The sequence below is a fragment of the Eubalaena glacialis genome, chromosome 3, assembly GCF_028564815.1.
Source record: "Eubalaena glacialis isolate mEubGla1 chromosome 3, mEubGla1.1.hap2.+ XY, whole genome shotgun sequence".
Classification (NCBI taxonomy): domain Eukaryota; kingdom Metazoa; phylum Chordata; class Mammalia; order Artiodactyla; family Balaenidae; genus Eubalaena; species Eubalaena glacialis.
The window spans coordinates 170,647,599-170,674,018 of NC_083718.1; the positions used below are offsets into that span (position 1 = coordinate 170,647,599).

Below are 26,420 nucleotides of genomic sequence, written 5' to 3' on the forward strand. Positions count from 1 at the left end.
TCTTTTACCATTTTATGCCTAGGTTACTGCAGTGACCTCTTTGCTTAGCCTCCCAGCATCCATTTGCTTTCCCTCACTCCTTTTTGTAAAGGAATGTGAAATTAATCTTTTTTTTTTGGCCGCGTCTCGCGGCAGGCGGGATCTTAGTTCCCCAACCAGGGATTGAATCCGTGCCCCCTGCATTGGAAGTGCGGAGTCTTAACCACTGGACTGCCAGGGAAGTCCCTCAAATTAATCTTTTAAAATGAATTTTTATGATTTTACTCCCTGTTGCTGCCTGTTGGATTAGAGCCCAGCTCCTCAGTGCTCCATAAAGCCTCACTGGCAGCTGGACTAGTTGTGCTTTTTCACCCTCTCCTTACTGCGCCTCTAGTTGGTGGCGGGATTCCTTTTTTATTGGTCCACCTGCTTTCATTTCTACCTTTGCTCTTTGTGGAAAGTCCTTTCCGCTGTCCTCTCGCTCTGAAGTCCCCCATCCTTTAAGATGTTCCTTGACCATCCTGTGCCCGGTACTGTTCCAGTTTGATTCCTGGTAGGTTTTTCTTTTCTTTTTTTAAAAAAAATTTTAATTCTTGGCCTGTTTGTTTATTTATTTATTTTTGGCTGTGTTGGGTCTTCGTTGCTACGCACGGGCTTTCTCTAGTTGTGGAGAGCGGGGGCTACTCTTCCTTGCGGTACATGGGCTTCTCATTGCGTTGGCTTCTCTTGTTGTGGAGCCACAGGCTCTAGGCTCGCTGGCTTCAGTAGTTGTGGCTCGCGAGCTCTAGAGCGCAGGCTCAGTAGTTGTGGAGCACGGGCTTAGTTGCTCTGCAGCATGTGGCATCTTCCCGGACCAGCGCTCGAACCCGTGTCCTCTGCATTGGCAGGTGGATTCTTAACCACTGCGCCACCAGGGAAGTCCCGGTTTTTCTTTTTAATCTTTTCTTTCAGGGCAGAGAACTTTGTTTGTTTGTTTGTTTTTTACTGCTTTTGTTGCTTCCAGTAGTGGCTCATGCAGGTTGTGCATTTCAGGGTAAGTTCGAGTACTTCAGATGCTAAAATTTTATTTTTTCAATGGTCAGAAAAACAATACTGGTTTTTCAGATATGAGAGAGAAGATCAAATTACCTCATATTGGCCAGGCCTAAGTGATTTGTTTAACTTCATCCTTAGTGGTGGAAATGTTATTAAAGGACGTTAGATACAACTATTAACAGTGTTTGTTATGAAAAGTGCTTAATAACCCTGGAAAATATTTTTTAAAAATCTCTTAATTTTATATACTGCAGTTATAATTATGCAGAAAATTAAACTTTTCTTTCTTAAAAGGAGTATATTAGATTTCAACAAAAAGAGATTTAGTTGAGAGACAATTAATATGGAAATTTGTTTTCACTAGTAATCATCTTGCCACATAGACTGAAAATTTTAAGCAGTAATTACTAGATGCCAGATTGTGATGTTGCCTAGTAAGTGAAATGTGAAAAAAATTATAGCAAATTTTGATTCTTAGACAGTTTTTTGACGATTTGAATAAAATGAAACAGAACAAAAATGTTTAAACATTTAAAAATAATCTTTACATGTAAGTATTGAGTAACTGATTAAAAAAATGCAGGATACTTAATTAGTAGATATATAAATGGGAAGTGAGAATTTAGAGGGTCGTGTTCCTTAAACTTCCTGGAAGAGAAGGGAAAAATGAAAACACCATCATCTTTATTTATTTATTTTTTAAATATACTTAGGTATTTTCAATTAAAAAATGATTGGCTTGTGATTAAGCCATTGAAGATTTTCACCATCCCTTATTTAAGCTACAGTTTTCAAAGTGGATTGGAAATTATTATCTGCTTGCTTAAAAATACTGGTTTGGCCAAAAAGTTCGCTCGGGTTTTTCTGTAACATCTTATGGAAAAACCCGAACAAATTTTTTTGGCCAACTCATATCTGAAACATGCGGTGTGAGCTCTCTCAAAATTCCCACTAACTTTTGTCACTTTGAAATTATGTTGAAGTGAAATGTATCTGCTTAAGAGAAAATGCTTATTTGTAGTGAATTCTGTACCACCATAATCTCAATTTTTATTTATTAAACAGTTCTAAATCATAATAAAAGTGTATTTTGTAACAAGTCATCCATAATCCCACATCAACGAGCACCTATTTCAGTTTTTATTTTTCTTTCCAATCTTGATCCAAAAGGGAAGGGTGCATGAGGAGAAGCAGTCTTTTCGTGTACAATTTTGTATTTTGCTTTTAAAATTTAATGTTATTTTATAAATATTGCATATAGTCCTGATAGCTGTTTTGGGTGAGCTTGTATTGTTGCATATAGTTGTACCTTATTGAACATTTAGTTTGCTCCCAACTTTTTTGCTCTTATATTTTGAATGTGAAGCTTTTTTTTCCTTTTGAATTCTTTAATGTTGAGATAAATTCTCAGGAATGAACATGGCTTTTTCCAGCTTTTTAATTTATTATTATTATTTTTAAAATTTTTATTGAAGTATAGTTGATTTACAATGTTGTGTTAATTTCTGCTGTACCGCAAAGTGATTCAGTTGTACATATATGTATTCTTCTTCATATTCTTTTCCATTATGGTTTATCATAGGATATTGAATATAGTTCCCTGTGCTATACAGTAGGACCTTGTTGTTTATGCATCCTATATATAATAGTTTGCATCTGCTAACCCCAAACTCCCAACCCTTCACTCCCCCACACTCGCCTCCCCCTTGGCAGCCACAAGTCCATTCTCTATATCTGTGAGTCTGTTTCTGTTTCATAGATATGTTTATTTGTATTGTATTTTAATTGTAGTTTTGTTTGGATATATGCCCAGGAGTGGGATTGCTGGGTCATACGGCAACTCTGTTTTTAGTTTTTAACTTCCATACTGTTTTCCATCGTGGCTGCACCAATTTACATTCCCACCAACAGTGTAGGAGTTGAACATGACTTTTACTGTATATTTTTTCAGAACTCTTTCCAAAAGAATTGTCGTAACAGTGAATGGATATTTGTACCTTTTTTTTTAAAGCCTTGTGAAGGATATCGATTTATTCTTTTATATTTAAACCGTTTCTTGTTAAAGCTTTAGTAGTAACTTCTGTGTGTAGTTTATAGTACTTATTATGAACTGTCTCACTAGATTTCACAACAACCCTCTATGGTATGGAGGGCCAGGTAAATTCCCTAGGGCATTAAGATTTTGAGAAGGGATTTCTGAAAATTACACAGTTTTCACAGTCAGAGCTTTGACTAGAACATGTGACAGTGTTTACCAATAATACTTCTTTATTTCTATCAGTACTGAGCGGTCCTTTCTCTGAGTTGATATCAAGTTCTTTTAATGTAATGAGAATATTTATCAAGAGATTAAAAAATTGGGGGGGGGCTGTATCTTACCAGCTAGTTAAAATATCAGGTATTTGACTCCTGCATTGGCTACATTCCAATGAAACTAAGCTTGTGTTGGAAGTTTGCATTGCCACATGAGATGATTAAACCTGTTCATGCCTTCGGGGCTGTAGCATCCCTGTGAACAGTACTCCTTAAGAAGCCAAATTTCTGCTCTGAGAGATAGCTCTGTGCAGCCTGTGTTGTGTGTAAGCAGTCCTCTTGAGCACAGAGTGCTTATTGGAGTTTCCATCTATGCAAAATAATGGTGGTATGGTCAAACACATCCAGTCTTTAATAATCAGCTTGCCTCTTAGTTTTTGCAAAGCTCTAATCATAGTTCTTCCTGCAGTGTTTTGTTAGGGCTCCTAATTTTATAGATTTACACTTAAGTGGGCTGGGTGATGTTGTGCTCACATCTGCTAGCTGAGTACACAGGAGCATTTCATTGGCTATGCCATTAGTAGTGTGAAGTCTATTGGTTACTATTTTGTTATTAAATAATATTAGCAGCTAATTCTTTGAGTGATTACTCTGAGTCCAGCATTGTACTACTCCTTTATACACTATATTATTTAATGTTCATAACAGTTCATTTTATAGGTGGGAAAAGGCCTAGATGAGTTAAAATCACACAGTTGGGATTTGAGACCAGTTTTTTGTTGTTGTTTGTTTTTTAAAATGATTTCAGAGTAGTTGTGTGTGTTTTACCACTATATTACTTCTTAAAATAAGAAGCCTAGAGGTTTTTGATGTTCTCAAGCCTTTTAGTTTATTGTCTCCACCTCTGTTTAAAGGACTCTTAGTAGGGGTTAATGTTGTGGTCGATTGTGCAAGTGTGGCTTTGTGTATTGTCTTTTCTTTAGATGATTAGAAAAAAAAGGTGTTTCCAAACACAATTTAGAGGTTTCCCAAGTGGCTAACATTGCTCCTAAACCAGTGCTTGATTTCTACTTTGTTCTCCAGAAGCCTCATGAATAAGCTTACTGATTTCTTTACTCTCCTTAAGTCTTTTCTTTTGCAAACCTGTGGTTCAAGCTGGGATAAATAGTGTATGTGTTTTTCTCCTAAGGACTGGAGAACAGATACTATTGGAGAGGCACTTATGAATCCCATTTAATGGGACAGTACATGGAAGAGTACAAGGTCTGTTGTATTGCTGTGTCGGATGGTAGGGCCTCCCAAGCCCTGGTTCTCAGTTTGTAGGTCTTGAAAGGGATTTACTAATTTAGAGACGATTGGATTATAGAACTGACCTATACTGACTAGAACCACAAGAGATTAATGTATGAAAACTAAAATGCAGTTTACTGATTTATAAGGAGAAATAACAACTCTCAAGTGGACAGGATAATTGTGTTCAGTGATCAGCATGTTTGGCTATAGGAGGAAGCAAAGTTCTCTTAAGTTTGCTTGGTAAGCAGTCTGAGCCAGAGAAGTTACTTGGATGTTTTTAGTGGCTGCTGTACCCAAGCTACTATCTAGCCTGATGCATTAATTGCTTTTATAAGGACAGACTTGTTTGTGCATCTTATGTCCTCTCCCTAAACATGCATATTGGTTGATACTGCCTACGTCTGACTCCCTGGGTCTCCTTTGCTTTTGTTGGACCAATTTCTAATTCCCTTATCTTCCTTTAGAATTGTGAAATCTTTTAATCCTCTAATTGCCTAATCTTTCTTTAAATTGAATTTTGTAAACCTCTCCTGCGATCTGTTCTTTGTTGTCCTGTCAAAGAACAGTATTTCCAGGTTCTTGATGGGTTAAGCATTAACTGTGTCTTTTCATACAGTAGTTGCATTTGAATGTTTGATGATTGAATTTAGGTGTGGTGTAAGTGAAGGTTTGGCAACTCCTGATGTGGGTTGGTGAACCAGGATGTTTTAGCCAGTGCTGTGGATGATATTACCTTTAGAGGGATTGAATCTGAATTTGAAATAACAATTGGATACTCATCATCACTGTGTTTTATATTCAATAGATTATAGCTCCTTTTAATATGATCAGATTTGAACAATGTCTTTATTTTAGATGACGCTTGACTATGTGATTGCTACTAATTCTCAGTAAGCTTAACAAGTTTAAGTCCATTTAATTTTGCCGAATTTAAAAAGCCAGTCTTTTTTTTTTTTTTTAATACAGAAGGGCTATAAGACAAAATAGGGGAAAACATGAAATGGAACGGATGTAATTTTTTCCAAATTCAAAAAAAGCACTTTGATTTTAGATATTAGAAATGGAACAAGAAGTGCTTCTTGAAAACAGACTCTTAAAGATGTTTTAAATAAAACTCTTCCCGTATATTTACAGCTGTATTAGTTATCTATTGCTGTGTTCCAAATTACCCTAAAATTTAGTGGCTTAAGACAACACGTTGTTTAAGCCTCACAGTTTCTGTAGGTCAGGAGCCCAGTCATGACTCTGCAAGATTCTTTATTTAAGGGTCCCTCACAAGCTGCAGTCAGGATTTCGTCTGGGTTTGCAGTCATCTCAAAGTCCAGCTGGGGAAGGGGCTGCTTCCAAGCTTACTCACGTGGTTGATATCAGGATTAAGTTTCTCGTGGGTTGCTAGACTGAGGGCCTCAGTTCCTAAGGAATTGATGTCCAGTGACCTCTCTTGGTTCCTTGCCATATGGGCCTCTCTATTGGGCAGCTCACAGTATAGCAGCTAGCTTCGTTAAAGTGAGAAGGTGAGAGGGCGAGAGAGGAGTAGAAGCAAGATGGAAGTCAGTATTTTAAAGACAATCTTGAAAGCGGCACCCCCTCACTTTTGCCCTCTCTTACTCCTTAGGAGCAAGTCAGTAGGTTTAGCCCACAGACAGGATAAGAGGGGGAATTACACAAGGGACTGAGTACCAAGAGGTACAGATATTAGGAGCTGTTTCAGGTGCTGCTTGCCACACAGCTGAAGAGTGGAGAAGGGTATGTTTTGGAGGAAAGAGAAATGCTGTGGAAGGTCCAGAGACTCTGAGGAGCTTTGCTAAGTTTAAGAGGATAAGATAAGAGGGGGATAAGAGGGGGAATTACACAAGGGACTGAGTACCAAGAGGTACAGACATTAGGAGTTGTTTCAGATGCCGCTTGCCACACAGCTGAAGAGTGGAGAAGGGTATGTTTTGGAGGAAAGAGAAATGCTGTGGAAGGTCCAGAGACTCTGAGGAGCTTTGCTAAGTTTGCTTCTGTCCTTGCCCAGGTACCTTGATACAGTAGTTTACTTTTCTTCATTTGCAGAGCACTCTTGCAAACCATAGGTTCTGCCTTTTTTCCTCCCAGAATTGGCTTGCTACCACCTTCTTCTACCACTTCCTTTTTCTCTCTTACAGACTTGCCTTTTCAGTCCCTGCTGTTTTCATTAATAATAGTTAATTGATCTTCTTGGTTACTTTGCCAAAGCATATGGGGTTTTAGTACTTTGGGGGCTGCTCCTAGCATCTATTTAGGATTTATATTTATACATACTGTTAATAGTGGAAGACACCATTTCCTCTTGGTATCTGACTAGGGTCTTGAATTTTTCAGTGTGTACTGTATGCATTGTACTACGTCATTTTATATAAGGGACTTGAGCGTCTGAGGATTTTGGTATCCAAGGAGGCTCCTGGAACCAACCCCCCATGGATACCGAGGGATGACTATTCCTTTGAGATTTGTTGCATCTATTACTACTTTGAAGTACAGTCTCCACTTTTTAGTACCTTTCTACATGTTTGTTGCATTATTGTTTCCTTTTGAGAGAATTTGGCCTGGAAACAGCCTTGCTTATATATGGACCTGCTTTTTCTGGCTTTGCATGTTGCGACAACCTGGCAAGCTATGAGGAAAGATGACAAGATCTTAGAAGTCATTTTTGAAGCCTTGAGTTCAAGGGCTGCTGCTTTCACTAAGCAATTTGACAAATTATGGACAGACTATATTTGCACATGGAGGCTGGTGGCTTAGAGAAGCTTGAGTTTTGAATAAAGATTTCCAAATTTGTGTCGAGAGGGATGAGCACCATAATGAATATATTTGATCATCTTTGCTCTCTTTCCAGTATATGGAGACTAAAGTTAACCAACAAGTGAGGTGTCCCTTGTGCTGACATTCTTTCTTCTGGTACACAGAGGAGAAGTTGATGCGGACTCCTGTTTGCTTACACTCCCTACAAAATACAGGAGAAAAATCAGAATGTTAGTTGGAAAGGGTACAACCAATAGGGAAAGAAATTCTATTTGTAATCTTATAGGAGGGCATTTTTGAGATTAAGAGGAGAAAAATAAGTTCAAAGGCAAGAATTCTAGACTTGTGCGTTAGTACACATTAATTTTCAGGGTCCCATCTGTGGTTTACAGCTGTTTTGCCTTGGTGTAATGCCACTGAATACATTTATTGAGAACCTCCTGCGTGGTGGGCATTGTGTTAGGCCCACATCAGCAACATCTCTAATCATCACAGCAACCTGAAAAATATTTCCTTCATCAATGCAAAGAGAACGAGGCCCAGGGCAGTCCTGCAGTTTGTCCTATGACACATCAAAGTTGTCTAGTCCAGGGCTTCCTGACTCCACTGCCTAGCTATGGTCTGGGCTCTCCCTCCCACCCCTTCTCCCTCCTCCTCAAGTTAACAGACCAGCTGTGTCCTTGCTTCTCTCAGAGAATGAACCCTAGAGGCATATTAGGAATTGATGGCTTGTAACTGCTCATCTTCAAGTAAACCAATGCGTCTGTGCAATTAAGTGTCAGACCGAAATGTGTCTTTTGTCATGACCTTGTTGGACTAGAAAATAACAAGTTAGGGGAAAAAAGTACAAGGGAAACTGCTTTGCTCCAGGTAGTAACCCATGTCCACCAGATAGTTTTATAGAGCTAGAATAAATTGATGTCGAGAAACCCAGAATTTAGGTTGGAAAGCTGAGATTCATTTTAGTGAGCGCAAAGTTGAGATATTTCTTCATTATCATTGGGTTATGGGTTATAAATAGAAAAGGTAAACCTTTATTGTCAAGGAGGAGAGCAAATGTTTTGTACTTTCTGGTTTTTTTTTCTGTTCCTCTGAGAAATTCAACTCTTCAGGAGCGTTCTTTTATGCTCAAAAGCAGTGTACTATCTCAAACTTCTGAGTTTCTTGTCTGACTAGTAGCAGCTGAAGTGAAAACATAATTAGAAGAAATAAGAGGGACATTTTAGTGAGTAAAGCTGATAACCAGAACGAAGAATGATGGGATTCTAGTGGAAATTTACTTTGTAACAGGTCACTAATGCTTTGATCTTGTGCAAAACTGTACTGTGTTTTGCTTGAATGGGTAGTTTGCATTTCTTTGGTTGAAGCTAATTTAAAGCTAGTGATGCCTGCATTTTTATGAGGTGTGGAATGTTTTGTGAAGTCTCTATAATGGCATTACTAAGTATTCTTAAGATTAACTGAGGTGAGGAGATTTTTATTTCCCTTCCAGTAATGGGGGAATAGCTGTTCTGTCTTTCCAAAATCTTGGAACAGGTTAATGTTGTGGTTGGGAAGTTTTTTTTGTTTTTGTTTTTGGTTTGTTTTAGTTTTTTCTTTGTGGTGTTGAAAGTGTTTTAGTTAAACAGAATCTCTGTGTATGAAGGAGGTGAGTTTTGCCTCTGGTGTCCCATAGCTGGGGTCTGAGTTCATGCCACAGCTTGAGTAACTTTGTAGGGCCCCTTAGTATACATGTAGGCAGAAGTAGCCTTTTAATAGTTGTAGGTACTTTCTTTTTCAGTAAGAATCTTCTTAGCAGTTAGCTGATAGGTCTAGTGTGAATCCCCCCCCCCCACACCCCCGCCTTTTAAAAATCTTGGCATAGATTAAGTGAATAATTCTAGATATTTAAGCTGAGCCTCTGTTGTGATGGGTTGATCTGTAGCCCCCCTTGCATTAGGCCTCTTTGTGACTTTTACCAAACATATAGTAGTGCTCTGACCACAATCTGCGGAGTCAGAACACTGTGATTAAAGACCTTCAGGGCACATGAGCATCTTCAGTACCCTTGTCTAAAAGAAAGTGTTGACTGCTGTACTTTCATCCTTTATGAATTCTTTAAAAGCATCTATTATTTTTAATTTGCAGCAGCTCTTGCCAGGTAAAAAGTTTTGGGAAACAGATGAATCCAGCAAAGATGGACCAAAAGGAATATTCCTGGGTGATCAATGGCGAGACAGTGCCTGGGGAACATCAGGTAATCTAGATCTAGCATCTGTACTGTGATTTATGCCTGTCTTAGAGCTCCTTTCCTCAGCAATTGGCAAGTTGTGAATTTTACATCAGTGACAAGCATGTCAAGCAATGTCCTGTCCTGTGGTATAATTGCCATGAAGGAGCTTATATGATGTAATTTATTAAAACATAATTAACACAAAATCAGGTCTTCAATATTTTACTGAAGTGCTAGCCACAGGGGAATGGTCTTATTTGAAATGACCATAATTTCAGCTACAACTTCTTGTTCTGTACTGCTGTCAGCATACTTGGAATTAGAAAATCCATGCCTGCCATTTGAAGTTCATGTTTCTTTCTCCTCCCGTTGCCCCTGTGTACTGTGTATGGGGTGATCTATCTATAAATGTGGTTTGGGCCAAATAAGTCACTGGGCATGGACGCTCTTCTGACTGACTACCCCTGAAGAAAGGGATGGGGAGAACTTGTAGAGGCAGACATACCGACAGCAGAAAGAAATGACAGTTGATAGGGAGGAAGGAGACAGAAAATTCAAAAGCTGATGTGCTGTGTTACAGCAATATAAGAATGGAACCTCAGATGACAGTGGTCATCAGAAAAGATCAAATTATGTTGTTTTAAAAAGGGCAGTAAGATCACATTTTGTTTCAGTAACATTGCCAATAAAATATATTAAAAAGAAATTCTGCTACTTGAAAGGGGTAAACATTAATTTATCCACTTAGCTAGATAAACCAGTTATGTGAACTGCTGTATTGCTCTGCTATCCTGGATATATGAGGGGTGTGTTCCGTTTCCTTAGCTTATGTAGAATATTATACTTAGGGAAAACACAATAGGAGGTTTTGGCTCAACTGACCATGGCAGGTTTCCTGATTCCCAGTCATTGGTTTATCCATGAGACATCACTCATAATTTGTTTGAGCCTCTGGCTGCACTGTATCATGCTTGTGTATCTTTTTTGTAGATCATTCAGTTTCCCAGCCAATCATGGTGCAGAGAAGACCTGGTCAGAGTTTCCATGTGAACAGTGAGGTCAATTCTGTACTGTCCCCACGGTCGGAGAGTGGGGGACTAGGCGTTAGCATGGTGGAATATGTGTTGAGCTCATCCCCGGGCGATTCCTGTCTAAGAAAAGGAGGATTTGTAAGTTGGCTTGAGGAACTTGTTCCTATCTCTCTCTCTCTCTCTTTCCCCTTTCCCCTAAAGCAAAACATGCCTGTTTAGTTTCCTTAGATATTCACAGCACTAAGTGCAGGGTTTTAAAAAACACTTTTATTGCAATTAGATTTCAGCAAACACAGCAGGAGATGTAAACTAAACTTTTTAAAAATAGAGAAATGATGTTTTTTTGGGACTCATTGATAGTAATGTGAGGTAAGGACTGAAATCTAGATCGCAGTTCATTGGCCTGCCAGAAAACACCATTTTTAGTTTAAAACAAACAAACAAAAATAAAAAGAAAAGGAATTAACACAAAGCTGAAGGCGGATGTCAATAGGGAATAGATCTGAGAGAGTGATTTGCCAATACCCTAGGATCCTTAAAATGGATCAGATATGTGGGGTCATTCTTGTTTTTGCTAGCTAGGCTTTAATTATGGAATGATCTTTGGCCCTCTTTGAATAGCTTTGCTTCTTATACCCAGGCTGTCAGGAAATTAGAAGTTCTGTTAATTCTGTATTTCAGTTTTTTTCAGATTCATCACCATTGACCTCTCTGATGCTAAATTGTAGCTAGAGCAGCTTCTCTGTCTACAGCCTCTTCCCTTTTTAAGTCTTAAGCAGTCTTCCTCAAGCATCTTTGATAGCCTTTCTCAAAACTAGTTCTTTCTTATACCATTGACTTTCTAGATCTAGAAGTCTTAAGATGTATTTCTGTTTGAGTCTTCTTCATTTTGTATTCTGTGACTGGTTTTATATTCCAAGTCACAGCTAGGCAGGCCGTGAAAGGCACCCTGAATCTTTCTTCCTTCCTTTTCTCCCGACTTGTTTTGTACCTTTTCAAAGCACTTTCTCCCTGAAGTCTTTTTGGGCTAATACTACTGGTTGGCAATCATTTTAAGAGACCTTCTTTCCCCCAAATCATAATAATAACTTTGCCTTTACAACTATCTTACATTCTTTTATCTTGATAGCATTTGTTGTCAGTGTTTTTATTGTTAGACATCTGTTGCTAGGTATCAGAGGCTTGGTCCTATTTTCCCAGTTCCACTTGAAACTTCTCTAGAGTTACAGTAGTACATTTTTGGTGCAGCTTTCTCAAGTGTCAAGTTCAATTCTTTAATACGTTAGTGGACATGAAATGAACGATTGTTGACTTGCTTGGCGGGAAGATAACAGGTGGCATCCAGGGTAACCAGAATTCCCATGGAGTTAGCTTTATTCTAGGCACATCAAAGATGATGGATGCTTCAGCTGACGTTGACACTTGACACGTGGCCGGAGCTTTTGATTCCACCAAAAAAATGGGGGGTGGGGGTGCGAAATGAACTTATTTAAGAGGCTGGTTTGGATTTCTCCCAGCTCCACATCTAGAAATTTGGTTTGAGAAATTTAGCCAGAACAGGATCGTTCATTTGTATAATTACGTTCAGGAAGATCAAGGGACTAAACTGGGGCTTTTGTCTGAGTCTTGCGTGGTAGCTGTTCCAAAGCTGACCTGATTACTTCTGGGTCTTTTGACCCTGCAGAGGCTTAGGTCAGGTTTAGTGGCTTGTAGATCAGATTGGAAAAGACTTCTTGTATTTGAACCTTCCCAGGAGGCTACTTGGGAAGAACAAGATCTACCCTTTGGATGTGAGGAATGGGATCAGGCAAAATGATCATTTGCCTGTTGTCTCATGGGAAGAATGGTGTTACTTCTTCTCTCCTTTCAGTTTATCCCCAGCTCACCTCTTTTTCTTACCTCACACTTCCCTCATCTCAAGAGTGCAGATTCCTCAGAGGAAGTGCTGCCTTCCAACTTCTGCCTATAACTTTTAGTTATTTACTAAAGGAGAAAAGTTAGTGTCGTGCATAGGTAAGTCATTACTGTGGTGAACTGGAACCTGTATGTCTCTTGCCATGAATTCTCTATAATGTGTGACCAGCTTCTAAGTCTTGGGCATTAGCCACCAGGCATGTGCCTGGGTTACTGAGAAGTTTGTAGGAAGAAGAAAAATAATTAGAATTAGGAGAAAGGTAAAACACTGGGGCTGACTTATTATTTTTTTTCCTGTTTTTATCTTTTTAAACAGTTATTTCATTAATCTGTAACGAGGCTGTATCTTTTGTATTCAGTATCTTATTTGATTTTGTAAAGGTGGCGCCTATCCTTAATTGTCTTGAGAGATTGGTGATTTTTAGTATTGTCACCAGAGAAAGTTGGAAGAACTCAGGATAGAGGAACTCAGGATAGAGGTCAGAAAATTGAACTCTCTAAAAAGCATCTGCTTTACTGAGCTGCTGAGGTTTGCATAACGATAAATGAAAATTCTCCAAATCTGTGTTCCAACTTTTCAGAAGGAAGGTTGTGGGTAATGAAATATTATCCTATTATCCCGTATTTTGACTTGAGTTGCACCTAAATGGTGATACAGGAAGACTGATTAGTGACGTCAGTCCATCACATTGGCACGTCTAATCTTTTGGTGGATGGAGAACTGAGGATCAGTGAACTGCTTTATGAGCTTTTTGGTTGTATCCTGCTGATCTTATGGGAAGAGGTGGGCCTTTTTTTTTTTTTTTTTTTAATAAATCTAGTTTGTCATTCAGAGTGCTGAGTTCAGAGGCCAAGGAAGGCAGAATATCTGCTTCTTGTAGTTAATTGTTCTAAAGAGTAGTAATTGATGGTTTATGGATCAGAGCACTCAGATGTTTTTCTTTTTGGGGTGGCTGTACCAACATTACCTCCACTAAGCCATGGAGAAGCCGCATTTTAATCCCCTGAGAGCTAAAAACATCACCGCTGATGGCATAATGAATGTAGACCTCAAATCAAGTACTAAGGGGCTATTCTCAGATACTGACAACAGATAAGCCAGACTCTGATTAACTTTTCAGTTAAAGGGGTTTAGAACTAAAGTAATTACTCATTTGCAGTGGTTTTCCATTTTCAGTAAGGTGGTTTTACAGTTAAAGCTTGAATGAAGGTATTTAACTCTTTGTCTAGCTTTCCCGAGCCTTTCTGAGGTTCATTTTGAGTGTACAAATGGACTCAGCTTAGTTGTTTTGGCTTCTGAGATAAGAGTACTTGCAGGCTGATGAAAAGAATCCAACAGCAGTGTTTTGTTCTCAGCACCCACTGTAAATTTTTGATAGTATTCCGAGTATGGATCAGAAACTTCAGGGTAGCAGTTTTCAGAATAATGGGAAAACTCAGAATACCAGTTAAGTCAGAGTCAAGTCTTTTAATTTATTTCCTTTTTATATCCTTTATTTTATTGATTCGTGGAAAAAGACAGGTCCCCTTACCTATCCCCCCAAACACCCCAAAACAAAACAAAGCATGGTTCTGGGTGGTTACACAATCATATGTAACTACTGTGTTTTGAGGCCACTGGGTGAAATTACCCATCCAAGGACCCTGCTATTGGTCTTTTGAAATACCAGCTGATCATCACATAGATTGAAGCCTAGCCAGTCAGAAAAGTGGATCGTCATTTCTACCTTTCTGGTTTATGGTTCCTAGGTAAATGAGAAGACCATCGTAAACTTCAGTTAAGGTGAAAGCCACCCTAAATTTGCAGAAGAAAGACTTTTAGAAAAAATATCTTGGGAAGACCTTTCTGCTTATTTGTAGAGACTGGCTGCTTTCTGACCTGGAGGATGCTTGCACACTCAAGGCAATTCACTTAGGTCACAAAATTGATGACTTGCTTTTCTAGTCTCCACTGCATTTGTTTCAGGCAGCCAATGCCACTTTAATTGATTTTTGTTTAAAAACTTTGTGGAGTGTAATGTAGGGGTTTGAGTCTCAACTGGACCTTAATTTCCTCATTTGCACAAAGTCTAATTCATATGGCTATGTAATATATATGAAAATGCTGTGTAAGCCTTATAAAATCTTGCTCCACAAAGTCCTTGGACCAGTAAAATTATCAGCACCTGGGAGCTTATTAGAAAGGCAGACTCTCAGATTCTACTCCAGACTTTATTGAATCAAAGTCTGCATTTTGACAAGACCCACAGGTGATTTGTATAAAATTAAAGTTAGATAAATACTGCTTTATAATTTTCTTGGAAGATAACAGATCAAATTCAGAAACTTTTATCTCAGGTTGGAGCCCCTTCAGATTTGACCTTCCTTTGAACAAGAAATCTATGTGCTCTGCTTTGCTATGTCAAGCTTTTAGACACTGACTAAATAAAAAGTTAAAAAAGCACAACTTTCAGAAAACCTTTTTTGGTTTTCGTCTCTTTTTCCTCCTGGATATGGTGGTACCACAGCAGAGGGGAACACTCTTCTTACCTTTTTGCATACCAGGAATTGGGTGATCATATACACAGCGCCTGGTATATTCCATATTCCACTGTTTCTAAAGTGCACACCTCCCCACTTTTGTTCATTTTGAAATTGGGATGCGTTTTTCAAATGATATAGTTTAACTGCCAGTGTTTCCTTTTTAGCAACACATAAAATGATGGTATGTCTTATAAATTGATGGTGTCTCAGATTTGATGAAATGTAATAATTGGTGGTGGCTTGATTCTGTACAGATATTTCAGAAAAGTCAATGGGACAGAGGGTTTAATAATTAAAGCCATAGTCATTCCAGGGGGGGAAACATAAGCTATCCAGCAAATTTGAAGCTTTAGGGGAAGTGGAGGTGAGGGTGGGTGTGTCTGAGAAAGGCAGTGGGAAAAATGTGAAAATTAGACAAAATATTTAAAATAATCTTTTAAAAGGAATTGCACATTCATGAATTGCCTTATTTAATACCTGAAACAACAACCCTTTGAGGTTGATGTTGTCCCTATGAATTTATAGATGAGGAAAATGAGGGTTAGAAGGGAAGTGGTGGGACCTGAATTCAAACTTTGTTCTAATTTCAGTTCTTAGCTATATTGCTTTTTACTGAGGTATATGCTACTTTGGTTTGTTTATTCGTTTCTCACAATATGATTATATTTAATATGTTAATTTAAAAGTAATTCACATGACTAGTAATTTCAAACTTTTACTCATTTTTTTTAATATTTGAAATTTTTTATTACTAGTGGAGCTACTGAGCTGCTGAACTTCAAAGAAAATTGACATTTTGGTTTTTTGGGGGCATTTTGTGAAAAACCGAGAAGTGTACACAGGAGAAACCAATATTTTAGTTAATGTTATGGCTTTAGGACTCGAGTGTCAAGCAAATACACAAAAATATTGTTTTAGAAAAAAAGGGAAGAAAATGACTAATCTCATTGAATGTGACTTCTGCCATATGGAGCTTTGTGGTGAGATCTCTGCAATAGGAGGAAAAATTAAGTTCTCATTTCTCTGACTTCATTCAGAATTAATAGATATTCCCTGAAATATTCCCCCTGTTATGTGAGGCTTTTGAGGAAGCTGAGCCACGGCTGGAAGGACTGTGATCCCCACTGCACATGGTTCTTCTTTCTGTCTGCTCTCCTCTCAGTTCTTTGATATCTAGCAACAGAACGTATTGTTCCATCTCTGTGTAGATCTGGGATCTGATCTCTCAAGAACCCTCCTTGGCCCTACTCTAGAGATTTTGATTGGGCTTGGCCTCTTTGCATTTTGAGCACTCTCTGAGGCCTGAATTTGGGTTACAGTTTTGAATTGTAATTTATCTAAAGGGAGCCTACAACAAAAGGATGCTATTAATCCTTCTTTGTTTTTTATTTCATTTAGTCAATAGACTTTTTTAATATTAATATATGCTAGGTAATATGTGACAAAAAAGCAAAACATACCCCTTGCCTTTAGGATACTTAATTTGGACTTAATTTTAGTGGTTCTCAATTGTGAGTGCTTATTGGAAGAGAAACTTTTAAAAACATTTGTGGGAGCTTCTACAGACCAATTAAATCAGAATCTCTGGGAGAAAGCCCAGACACTTGCAAAGTTTTAAAAAGATTGTGATGTTCAACACCAACAATAGAGCCACTCTGCATTGTGAAAATGACAGTGTCTCTGGGAGGGCCAGATTGGCTATACTCTTTTGTTTGAGTTAAACCACTTAATTGGGAGCATTGAAGATTTTTAATCTTAATATCACAGATAATGTTATATAAGAAATACTATCCCAGTGCATAGTTTTTACTAGTATTCTATTTGTATAAAATGGTTTATACTTTATAATAAACTTTTGCATATGCATCATTTCATTGATGTTTATAACTACTCTGTTTTAAACAAAATGAACCCTGTTTTATAGAAAAGGAAACTTAAGACTCAGGTTTAATGACCTGTCCAAAGTCCAGTAAGTGTTAGCACTTGAGATAGAGTGTAGGTTCTGTGCAATCTGGGTTAGTATTTTCTAAAGGAATACTTTATCTTACACATTAAAAAAAACTTTAAAATCCCATAAAACATACCAGCCCATTTATACCCTTATTCTTCTCTCTCTCTAGGTTCCCCAGATTTCTAAGAGACCATTTTTATGATCCTGAACCCTGTATTCTGTATTCTCTTTTAATAACAGACTTTTGACAGAATAGCTTCCTACTTGTGCTGTTGGTGTCATTCAGAAATCAGACTTCATGTCAACTATTTTAATTTAGGGCTTTTGTTGATTTACAGAACTTGTTAAAACTTTTGTTGATTTACTGAACTTGTTAAAACTTGTTAAAACCATGTACAGAAACGTGTACAAGTCATAAACGTTTATCTTCATGAATTTCTACCAAATGGAAACACCCACTGTAACCTATCCAGATCAAGTATGGAAGCCTTCCTTGGGTCCCTCACAGTCAAATAGGAGGAACCTACTGTTCTGCTGAGGCATTACTAGCCTAGTCAGAGTAGAAAACCAGGTAGCTATATTTTATATAAATGGACTGTATAACATGGGCAAAAACCAGCCCATCCCGGGGATATCTTTGAAAATCTGCCCTTGGTAGTAAAATTGAGAATGTAAGTATCAGTGACCAAGTGTTCAGGCCAGAGCCGTTGGCTGTTACAGAAGGGGAGCAGCTACTCAGCAAGCCCTTGTGAAGGGTCACTGGGGAAAGATCATGAAGAACATTGATTTGGTGAGTGAGTCTCTTCTGTACCCAGATTTCTTGCTTGTTGGTGAAACTTCCTACTGCTGCTGTATCAAATTTCCTTCCCATTTTTGCCTGTAGACCTTTTGAACTCCTTGTGAGAAATTGGAGCTGAACTGCTCCTCCTGAGCCAGTGACTTGATTTGTAGATTTATGGGAGATTACTTAAGTGTGTTGGTAGGATGGGATGATCCTTCTAATACTTTTTTTTATTATTGACATTAGTGGTGTCTAATTCAGGTACAGTTGTTTATCACCACCTCCTGGACTCTTACCTGATGATAAAGATAATGGGAGGATCCTTCTTATTTTATCAGTTCAGTTTTGCAGGATTTTTTTTGTCATTTCAGTTTTCTTTTTTTAAAGAATAAATGTGCTGGACTTCTGGCGCCTTTGTGGACTCCTCTCTCTATATTCTTTTTTAAAATAATTAATTAATTAATTAATTAATTTAATTTTTGGCTGTGTTGGGTCGTCGTTTCTGTGCGAGGGCTTTCTCCAGTTGCGGCAAGCGGGGGCCACTCTTCATCGCGGTGCGCGGGCCTCTCACTATCGTGGCCTCTCTTGTTGCGGAGCACAGGCTCCAGACGCGCAGGCTCAGCAGCTGTGGCTCACAGACCCAGTTGCTCCGCGGCATGTGGGATCCTCCCAGACCAGGGCTCGAACCCGTGTCCCCTGCATTGGCAGGCAGATTCTCAACCACTGCGCCACCAGGGAAGCCCCCATTTCAGTTTTCTTTGTCATATTTTTTGAGCTTCTGCCCAGCACTGTATTCAGTGCTGGGGATATAAAAATGAGTACATAGCTTCTGTCAGTTTTACCTTTGTAGGAGGAGGGAGCTTTTATCTATGGACATTTTGAAAGCTCTTTCTTTCCTTAGAATCCTGTCATATTCCCATATCTGGTTTGGGATCTCAATGTCATGCTTAATTGGCTGTCATTTACTCCTTTTGAACCAATAACAGTGTTATACTTTGAAGATGTAGAAGTTATATCTCATTTGCTGCCAAAACTATAGTTTACCATCTTGCTGCTACATAAAACTAAGTTATATATCCTTTCTAAATCCCTTCTGGTATATGTTCCTTTATTCATATTAGCCATGAAATCTTTCTTTTTCTGTGTCACATTTGAACAGAGAATGATTTTGAAAGCAAAATGGGCTTTGCACTGGTAGTTGAAAGGTCTAAGATCGTCAAGGTCCCTGAGTCTGGTCTTTTTGGGCCAGAGATGGCTAAGAACTACTTTGAGAGCATCTTTTTATTTTACATTTGCAGGCCTACCTACCCAGTCATAACTGAGCGTCTGCTGCTTTAGCTTCCATTTGTGATCCGCCCCCCCCCAATGAAATTTGGTTGTGGTGACTGGAAATGCTGTGCAGTAGTTCTCATCATCTTCTGACTGGATCTTCCCTTTTACCAGGAGCTTTCTTTTGGTCCAGGTCTATTTGTTTCTTCCTTAAACCAGAAGTCAGTGATGGGGACAAGCAAGATTACCTCTCTCTAGTTTTACAAAAGCAAAATTACTTAACCCTTGGGTAAGGTTTTGCAAAGCTTTCTGTACCATGTCAAGTCACTATACCAAACCTTCTTTTCCTTCTGGAAATCAAGACATATTTGCTTTAAATGTCCATGTCTTAACTTAGAATGTTGGTAAGAGGAGACAGACTTAATTTCCTTAAAAAACAGGACATCAGTGTGCTTGGCACCACATCAGTTCTTTTAGGTCCAGTCTTTTAATCTTTGTAGTCTGAAGCACTTCAGAGATAAATTCTGTTGCATTAATGATTCAGCTTAACACGCTCTCATGTAGTCCCTGGTATGGGACAGGCAGTGGAAGGCAACTGGTAAGCACTTCTTAGAGCACTCTTTGTGAAAGAATTTCATAGTTAGGTTTAACATGTTTTGAAGGATTAAAAAAGTCAAGTATAGGATGTTTGGTGAATTATAGATTCAGTAAACCGTGAGATATTGGGTGGAACTGGGGTGGTGGTGGTGCAAATTGGCAGGGCATATATCCCAAGATGAAGTGTATAGAGTAATCGAATTGGAATGATGTTAGACCACACTTAGCTCAATATTCAGAAGTAAGGGAGGAGTTTACATCGGCAGTGGAAGTAGGAAATTCATTTTGTAGGCTTAGTACATTCCAACTATACTATTAGCTGCCATTCCTGGGGCTTATTAGGAGTTGAGCTACTCTATAGCGTTAGATTTGAGAGCAGAGAAGTAGAACCAAGAGATATAAAGTTGTGGTTGGGCTTTGGGTAGAAAGGAAAAAAATGGGGTGGTGGGACATTGGGCATGATAAGACTGTCCTAAACTCTGTAACATAAATGTATGTCTGTCTCCCCCATTTGGCAAGACTTTCTGCAGTGTTCCTGCCTCTGTGTTGTCTGTTAATTAGATTGTAATGTCTTGAAAGGTCATGGACACTCTCCTGTTCTAATTAGCATCTAGTGTAGTCTGGTGTCCACAGTGGTTGCCCACTATTGTTAGTTGATGATGATTAGTGAAGCTGAAGCTATTTTTTAAACAGGGCCCAAGGGATGCAGACAGTGATGAAAACGACAAAGGTGAAAAGAAGAACAAGGGTACGTTTGATGGAGATAAGCTAGGAGATTTGAAGGAGGAGGGTGATGTGATGGACAAGACCAATGGTTTACCAGTGCAGAATGGGATTGACGCAGACGTCAAAGATTTTAGGTTTGTATGTTTTACACTTCTGATTTTTGAATGGGGGTTATGGGTTTTTGTTCTCATTCAGTTTTATTTTGATTTTAGTTTTCTTTTTCCCTCCCTATGTGTCCTTTTTAATTATTGGGTCTAGTGTAGGCCATACCACAAAGATTGTAAATTAACTGGTAAGGTGGAACTTTCTAAGATTTGTCCATGCCTGATGTTTTGCCAAAACAATAGACTTCCCATTTGTATAGAGCTCTGTAATTTGCAGGATGATTTCATAAAGATCATTTCAGTGATTCTCAAATATCAAAATCACCTGGGATGGGTGCCTTGGGATTTCTCCCAAATCACTATCTTGGGAGAAATCATGGTTACTAATGGAAGTGTGTCATATGGCTCTGGCATGTTAGAGTGGAAGGAAAAACAGTTGAGAACTTAAGCATTCTTTTACTTGAGACTCATAAGCTCCCTTTGAGGTAGGCAGGTTAGGTATCATTTTCTTCATTTTGAAGAACCAGAGATGCAGCTCAAGTGACTTGTTCTTAATCATATCCCTTCCATGGAGGCCTCTCATTCCATCTCTGGTCGTAATTGATTTGCAGGTTTTACCCTATAATTTTAATATGCACAGTAATAAAATGATACTGTGTTTATTCTTCATTTATGTAGCTAACCTTTAGTGATGGTATATGATTTTTAAAAATTTAAAACTCCTTAGTCACTCATGTATAGTTAAGAGAATTTAATTTTTAGTAATGTAATTGTAGTCTAAAACTAATATGTGTGTACCTACACCCACCCGCCCACCCACCCCTTATCCTAATAATCTACAAAGTCAAATTAAAATATATTTCAGGTCATTGTAGAACAGCGTTCAATTGTTTAGTCTTCCTAACCTGACTTTTGTATCTTGTGAGTGTAAAGAATTACAGTCTTTGGAAGAAATTTGAGACAGAGAAAAAAACATTTATCTAAGGTCTTTCAGATGAGTTTGGGTAGCCTCTCCATCCTGAATCTCAAGCAGCCTGTGGCATTGTTTTGTGGTATTTGACTTCGGGACAGGTGGTAGTGGTAGGGTTTGTGTGTGCGTCAAGGAACACGACAAGAGCTTTCATTTGTTCCAGCGATAAGATTTCTTTTAGGCTTAGAATGTAGTCACAGGCTATACTCCCTGACTAGAATATAATATTATTCTACATTAGTCTGAATTGGAATAATACAGTCCTGTAATCTTTTTACATAGGGTGATCATGTGTCCTGAATTACCCAGGACAGTATTTGTTTATACCTGTGTCCCAGGATATTTCTTAACACTGCCCTTTTGTTTGCTCTTAGGAGTGTCCTGGTTTGGATGATAAATTACATCCTCACATTACTTTTAATTCTTAGAGTTGTCTCCTTAGCAGGGGCTTATCCTAGATATGAATTTATTTTGTACTATTTTGTAACGGTCTGCTTCTGGTTTCTTAGAAGGGGAAAAGGGGAGACAGTTTTATCAGTGGCCAGTGGTACCCAGGAAATACACACACACAAAATTTTCACCTATTAAAAAAATATTTTTTTGAAATAGAATTATTCTCAGATGTGGAATTTCCCCTTAGAAACTACTTTGTCCATTGACTCTGTTTAAAGAGTAGATGTTGCTTTTGGGGGGCATATTTTACTACCTGTATTTTGGGATCTCTGTTTTCATGGATGCCACAGGCAGTGATTTTTTTCCCAGTTCATCCAGTGTTCCTCAAATCTGGGCCCCTTGGTTAAAGGGATTGTAAATTAATAGCAGTTAATGTAAATTTAAGGGGTGGGTTGTGGTGGAGAGGCAAGCAATAGAAGAGTAATTTTATAGGATAGAACATATAAGCACCAGAAGGGTCTCCAGTCATTTTGTAGAAATAGTTTTAAATACTATTGGTAATGAGCTGTGTCAAGGACGTTGTCCTTAAACTTAGGTTGCTGTAGTGTCCCTCCCCACTCAAAATAAGGTTTAATGCCCTTTACTTTCTCTGTTTAGCCGTACCCCTGGTAATTGCCAGAACTCTGCTAATGAAGTGGATCTTCTGGGTCCAAACCAGAATGGTTCTGAGGGTTTAGCCCAGCTGACCAGCACCAATGGTGCCAAGCCTGTGGAGGATTTCTCCAACATGGAGTCCCAGAGTGTCCCCTTGGACCCCATGGAACATGTGGGCATGGAGCCTCTTCAGTTTGATTATTCAGGCACGCAGGTACCTGTGGACTCAGCAGCAGCAACTGTGGGACTTTTTGACTACAATTCTCAACAACAGGTACTGTGTGTGTCTCTGTCACTCTCTCTGCTCTCCCTCCAGCCAGCACATTATTCAAGTAACTGAGAATGGGGTAATGGGAGGAGGGTGGCATTATTTTAGGCCTTCGATAGCCAGTCCTTATTAACCCAACAGTGATGTGGATTACAAAGCCTCTGCATCTTCCCCTCCAGAAGCTTATTCCCATGTTGAGGTTTATTGGCAAGAGACCACCCTGCTCTGTGTACTTCCTTTGGCTGCTCTCTTTCTTCAGGGCCTGGGGAGGGGATGTGGTGGTGTTACCTCTTGTAACACAATCCTCTTGAATGTTAAATTAATTCACTGAAGATTAATGTGATTGTACTGCTGTTGGTTTTTGTTTTTAAAATAGTAAACTCTGTTGTCTGCCACTGTCAGGAGTCCAGTGCCAGATGTCTTATTAGTCCTGTCTTTTAATTAAGTGAGTTACTGCAGGTAACAGACATACCTGGTACCTTTCAAAAGAGTTAGAATGTAATTAGGGGAAAAACACAAATCATGTGACATAAAATCTGCAGTGAAATGACCTGGCTCTTCTTTTATTCATAAGTCTTTGGAATATATTGTATGTGTGCCTTCTGGTTTTGAAGGCATGGTATGACTAACTCTAGGGTTTACTGATTCTTCTGTTTAATTTTTTTTAAAGGAAAATTAGCTGTCTGAATTATAAAAAGGGGGTAGGTAGCCTCCTGATCATGTTAAGTACCACAAGTTCTCCTTTGTGGCTACAAGCAGTTTGATGGGCCATGAATTTCTGATACTCCTTAATTTTGGAATATAAATATAAACTTCTAGGTTTGAAAGGTTAAAATCTCATTTTGAAGTTTAGAAATTATATATCTATAATTTTTTTCTGTGGGGAAAATTGGCTTATGGTCTTTGTAGATCAGTTGTACCATACTGTCCCTTTAGTTGTCATAAATGGCTGATTTTAAATGAATTTTGATTGATAGATGATTGGATAATAAAGTTAACCATGTGAAGTTTACAAAAACAAACCCCTTTAAGGGATGATGTGATGTGCATACTCTGTGCTCATATCAGATGGATATATTAGGTTTAATTAACCAACTCTTTTTCCAGAGAGAAAGTGAACTAAAAGTGTACACTATTCTCCCCGTAGTCCCCAGTAGGTATGCTCACCTTTCCATAGGAATTTGACTTCCTGTGCTTTTTGTCTTCTTTTTTATGTTTTTTCACAATGAATCCTCAAAACAGCACTTTTGAGTGAAGCCAGAAATTACTTCAGATGCTGAGGAGATAATGGACTTCAAGATATTTTGTGTCACATCAGCAAATATAGGGACACACTATTACTGTGTAGACTTCAACTTGTTCATCTTAGAACATTAATGTGGTAATTTCTCTATCTAAATTGAGGTATGTTAAGTGCAGGCTGATTCTAATCAGGTTCCTCTAACCTAGTTATCTCAAGAAGTTTTATCTGAATTCTTTCTTTTACTCTGTCTCATTGGTCTGAACTTCCCCTAGCAACCCTTAGAACTCTAGGCGGTTTTGGTTCTTAGCTTCTATTCCCAATCTAACCCAGTCTAACTCTTTGCTTGTTACTTAAGAAGTGTTTATTTAAGAAGTGTTTGTCTCCAACCTCTTATGAATGAAAATCTGATTCTCTTTCATATAATTGTTCTTTACCTCATAATCAGAGTTGGGATTCTCTTTTGATTTATTGATCTTGGGTTTCAAAATAATTCTATCAATTTTTGAGGAGCCTGGATAATTATTAGAACTTGAACAGAAATGTACTTTTGCATACCCACAAATAGTTAACACAATTAAATCAAAGACACCACCCACTCAGATTTATAAAACCTGGGGTGCCTTTACCATGTATCCCACTTCAGCAGTTTTTGGATGTTAACGTCATTATTTTGCAAGTTAAACTATTGTTGGGTTCTGACTTCCCATGCATGTCTTGGTTGCTGCAGTATAGGGACACTGTTACACAGGTACACCATCATCATAGGATGTGATCATTGTTATTTTGTCCCATGGGCTCATAATTCTTGCTATTCTGAGTAGATGGCTGTACACATTCTTGTACTTGGCAGCCTAATAGCATGCCTGGGAACCGTTGACCCAAGACTCTTCAAGACCCTTAACTTCCCAAAGGCTCCAGCATAAAAGCCAGTAGTAATTAAGAAGGAAGGATCCTTGCTCTACTGTAAATTGGTGTTTGTTCCTACACTTTATCCTTCTAATCTTTTTTACCCTTTTGCTTTTCGTTACGTTTTAGTCCCCCTTCCATTTCTACTAATTAAAATGGTTCTCATTCTTCAAGGTCCAGTGCTGTTACCTTTCTTGATTTCCAAATCAAAAAGTTGTCATGTCTGTCTCCTTTGAACCCTGTAGTGCTTTGTGCTTCCCTTAAGAAAAGGAGTCATCGTGTTCTGCTTTGTGTTATGATTACATGTCCTCTGCTAGATTGTAATTTCCTCAGAGGGTAAGGCGGGTTCTTGATCCCTCTGTGTCCTCTGCTTTGCTTTAGTGGACCAAATTTCCAGGGAACCTTTTCCATACCCCTATTATATTATCTCAGAACATCCCCCGTATTTAATATACTTCCCAAAACTAAAATTGGAAACTAGCCTTCTAAGAGGTCTGGAGGCCACTCTTTGAGGCCTTGCATCTATTCTAATATGTGAGTCGTTTAGGTCTAGCCCAGTAGATGTGCCTCATAGACAAATAACTGGACCTGTATAATATCCAGTAAATTTACCTCCTGAATCAGTATTTAACCTTTTTACTGTCAGAGCCCTCTGGCCATCTGATCAAAAGCCATAGTCCTCTCATCAGAAAAACATAATTCTTTTGACACTCTGTTTTGTGGATAACTTCAGGGAGATTACAGATCTGTGGACTGCAGGTTATAACCTTCTGTTCACATTTTTTGTTGTCACCTGTAGCCAAGCATATCTTTCATGAATGGAACGGGCTCCTCCAACCCCATGGCTCTCAGTTAGTTATTATGGCTCATTTGGTCATTTAAATAGTGCAAGGAAATACTCCATGACAAGTGATGAGACCATTTTATGCCCATGTCCTAGGGAGAGCATACTCTTAACCTGGGGAAGGAAGGACTTATGGAAGAGGTGGATCTTGAGCTGTGCCTTGCAAGACTTGTTTATACCAGGAGAAGAATGAAAATTCCAGTGGAGGAAATAGTAAACTAAAGGCTTAAAATTAGAAATGAACATATACGTGTTCAATAGATAATGTAGAAACAGTCACCCTAGCTGGTAGTTGAGGTTGAAGAAAAGTGACTTGTGGGGTTGCATAGATAGTGTTGTGAGTCTTACCGACTTTGCCGTGCTGCCTTATGGTCATTAAGAAGACATTTTTAAGAAGTAATGACTTAATTATCATGGTTTAGTTTTTCTGTGCTGAGTGTTAGCTTAGTAGCATTCTTTTGCCCATATTAGTCAGTTAACTGTTGACTGTTGTGTCCTTCCAGGAACTTTAGGTTTTGTCCATAGAGAACAGAGCTACTGTTCATAGAGTGACTATCATATGTGAAACAATTATGGAATGGTTGAGGAACTAAGTGCTAAATTGGTTGGTCGAGGATCCTGTCAGACCAGGGGAGGGCTCAATGAGGACCAAGTTTGCATAGACCTAACTTGAATGACACGTGGAATGTATATTGCTGCAGTTAAGAGAAC

The 26,420-nt window shown here is 38.6% G+C and overlaps 1 protein-coding gene across 13 annotated transcripts in view; it reads left to right on the plus strand.

Moving 5' to 3' along the window:
- The window catches only part of PUM1 (pumilio RNA binding family member 1), a 127,832-nt gene that overhangs the window by 43,751 nt on the left and 57,661 nt on the right, over nt 1-26,420 (plus strand). For 9 of the 13 annotated variants that reach the window (XM_061184581.1, XM_061184583.1, XM_061184587.1 and 6 more), the window contains 4 exons: nt 9,451-9,559; nt 10,526-10,704; nt 20,295-20,461; nt 22,452-22,722. In XM_061184581.1, coding sequence (XP_061040564.1) covers nt 9,451-9,559; nt 10,526-10,704; nt 20,295-20,461; nt 22,452-22,722 — 726 coding nt within the window. The remainder of the gene's footprint in view (nt 1-9,450; nt 9,560-10,525; nt 10,705-20,294; nt 20,462-22,451; nt 22,723-26,420) is intronic. The other 4 variants (XM_061184590.1, XM_061184592.1, XM_061184591.1 and 1 more) reach the window with 2 other exon arrangements.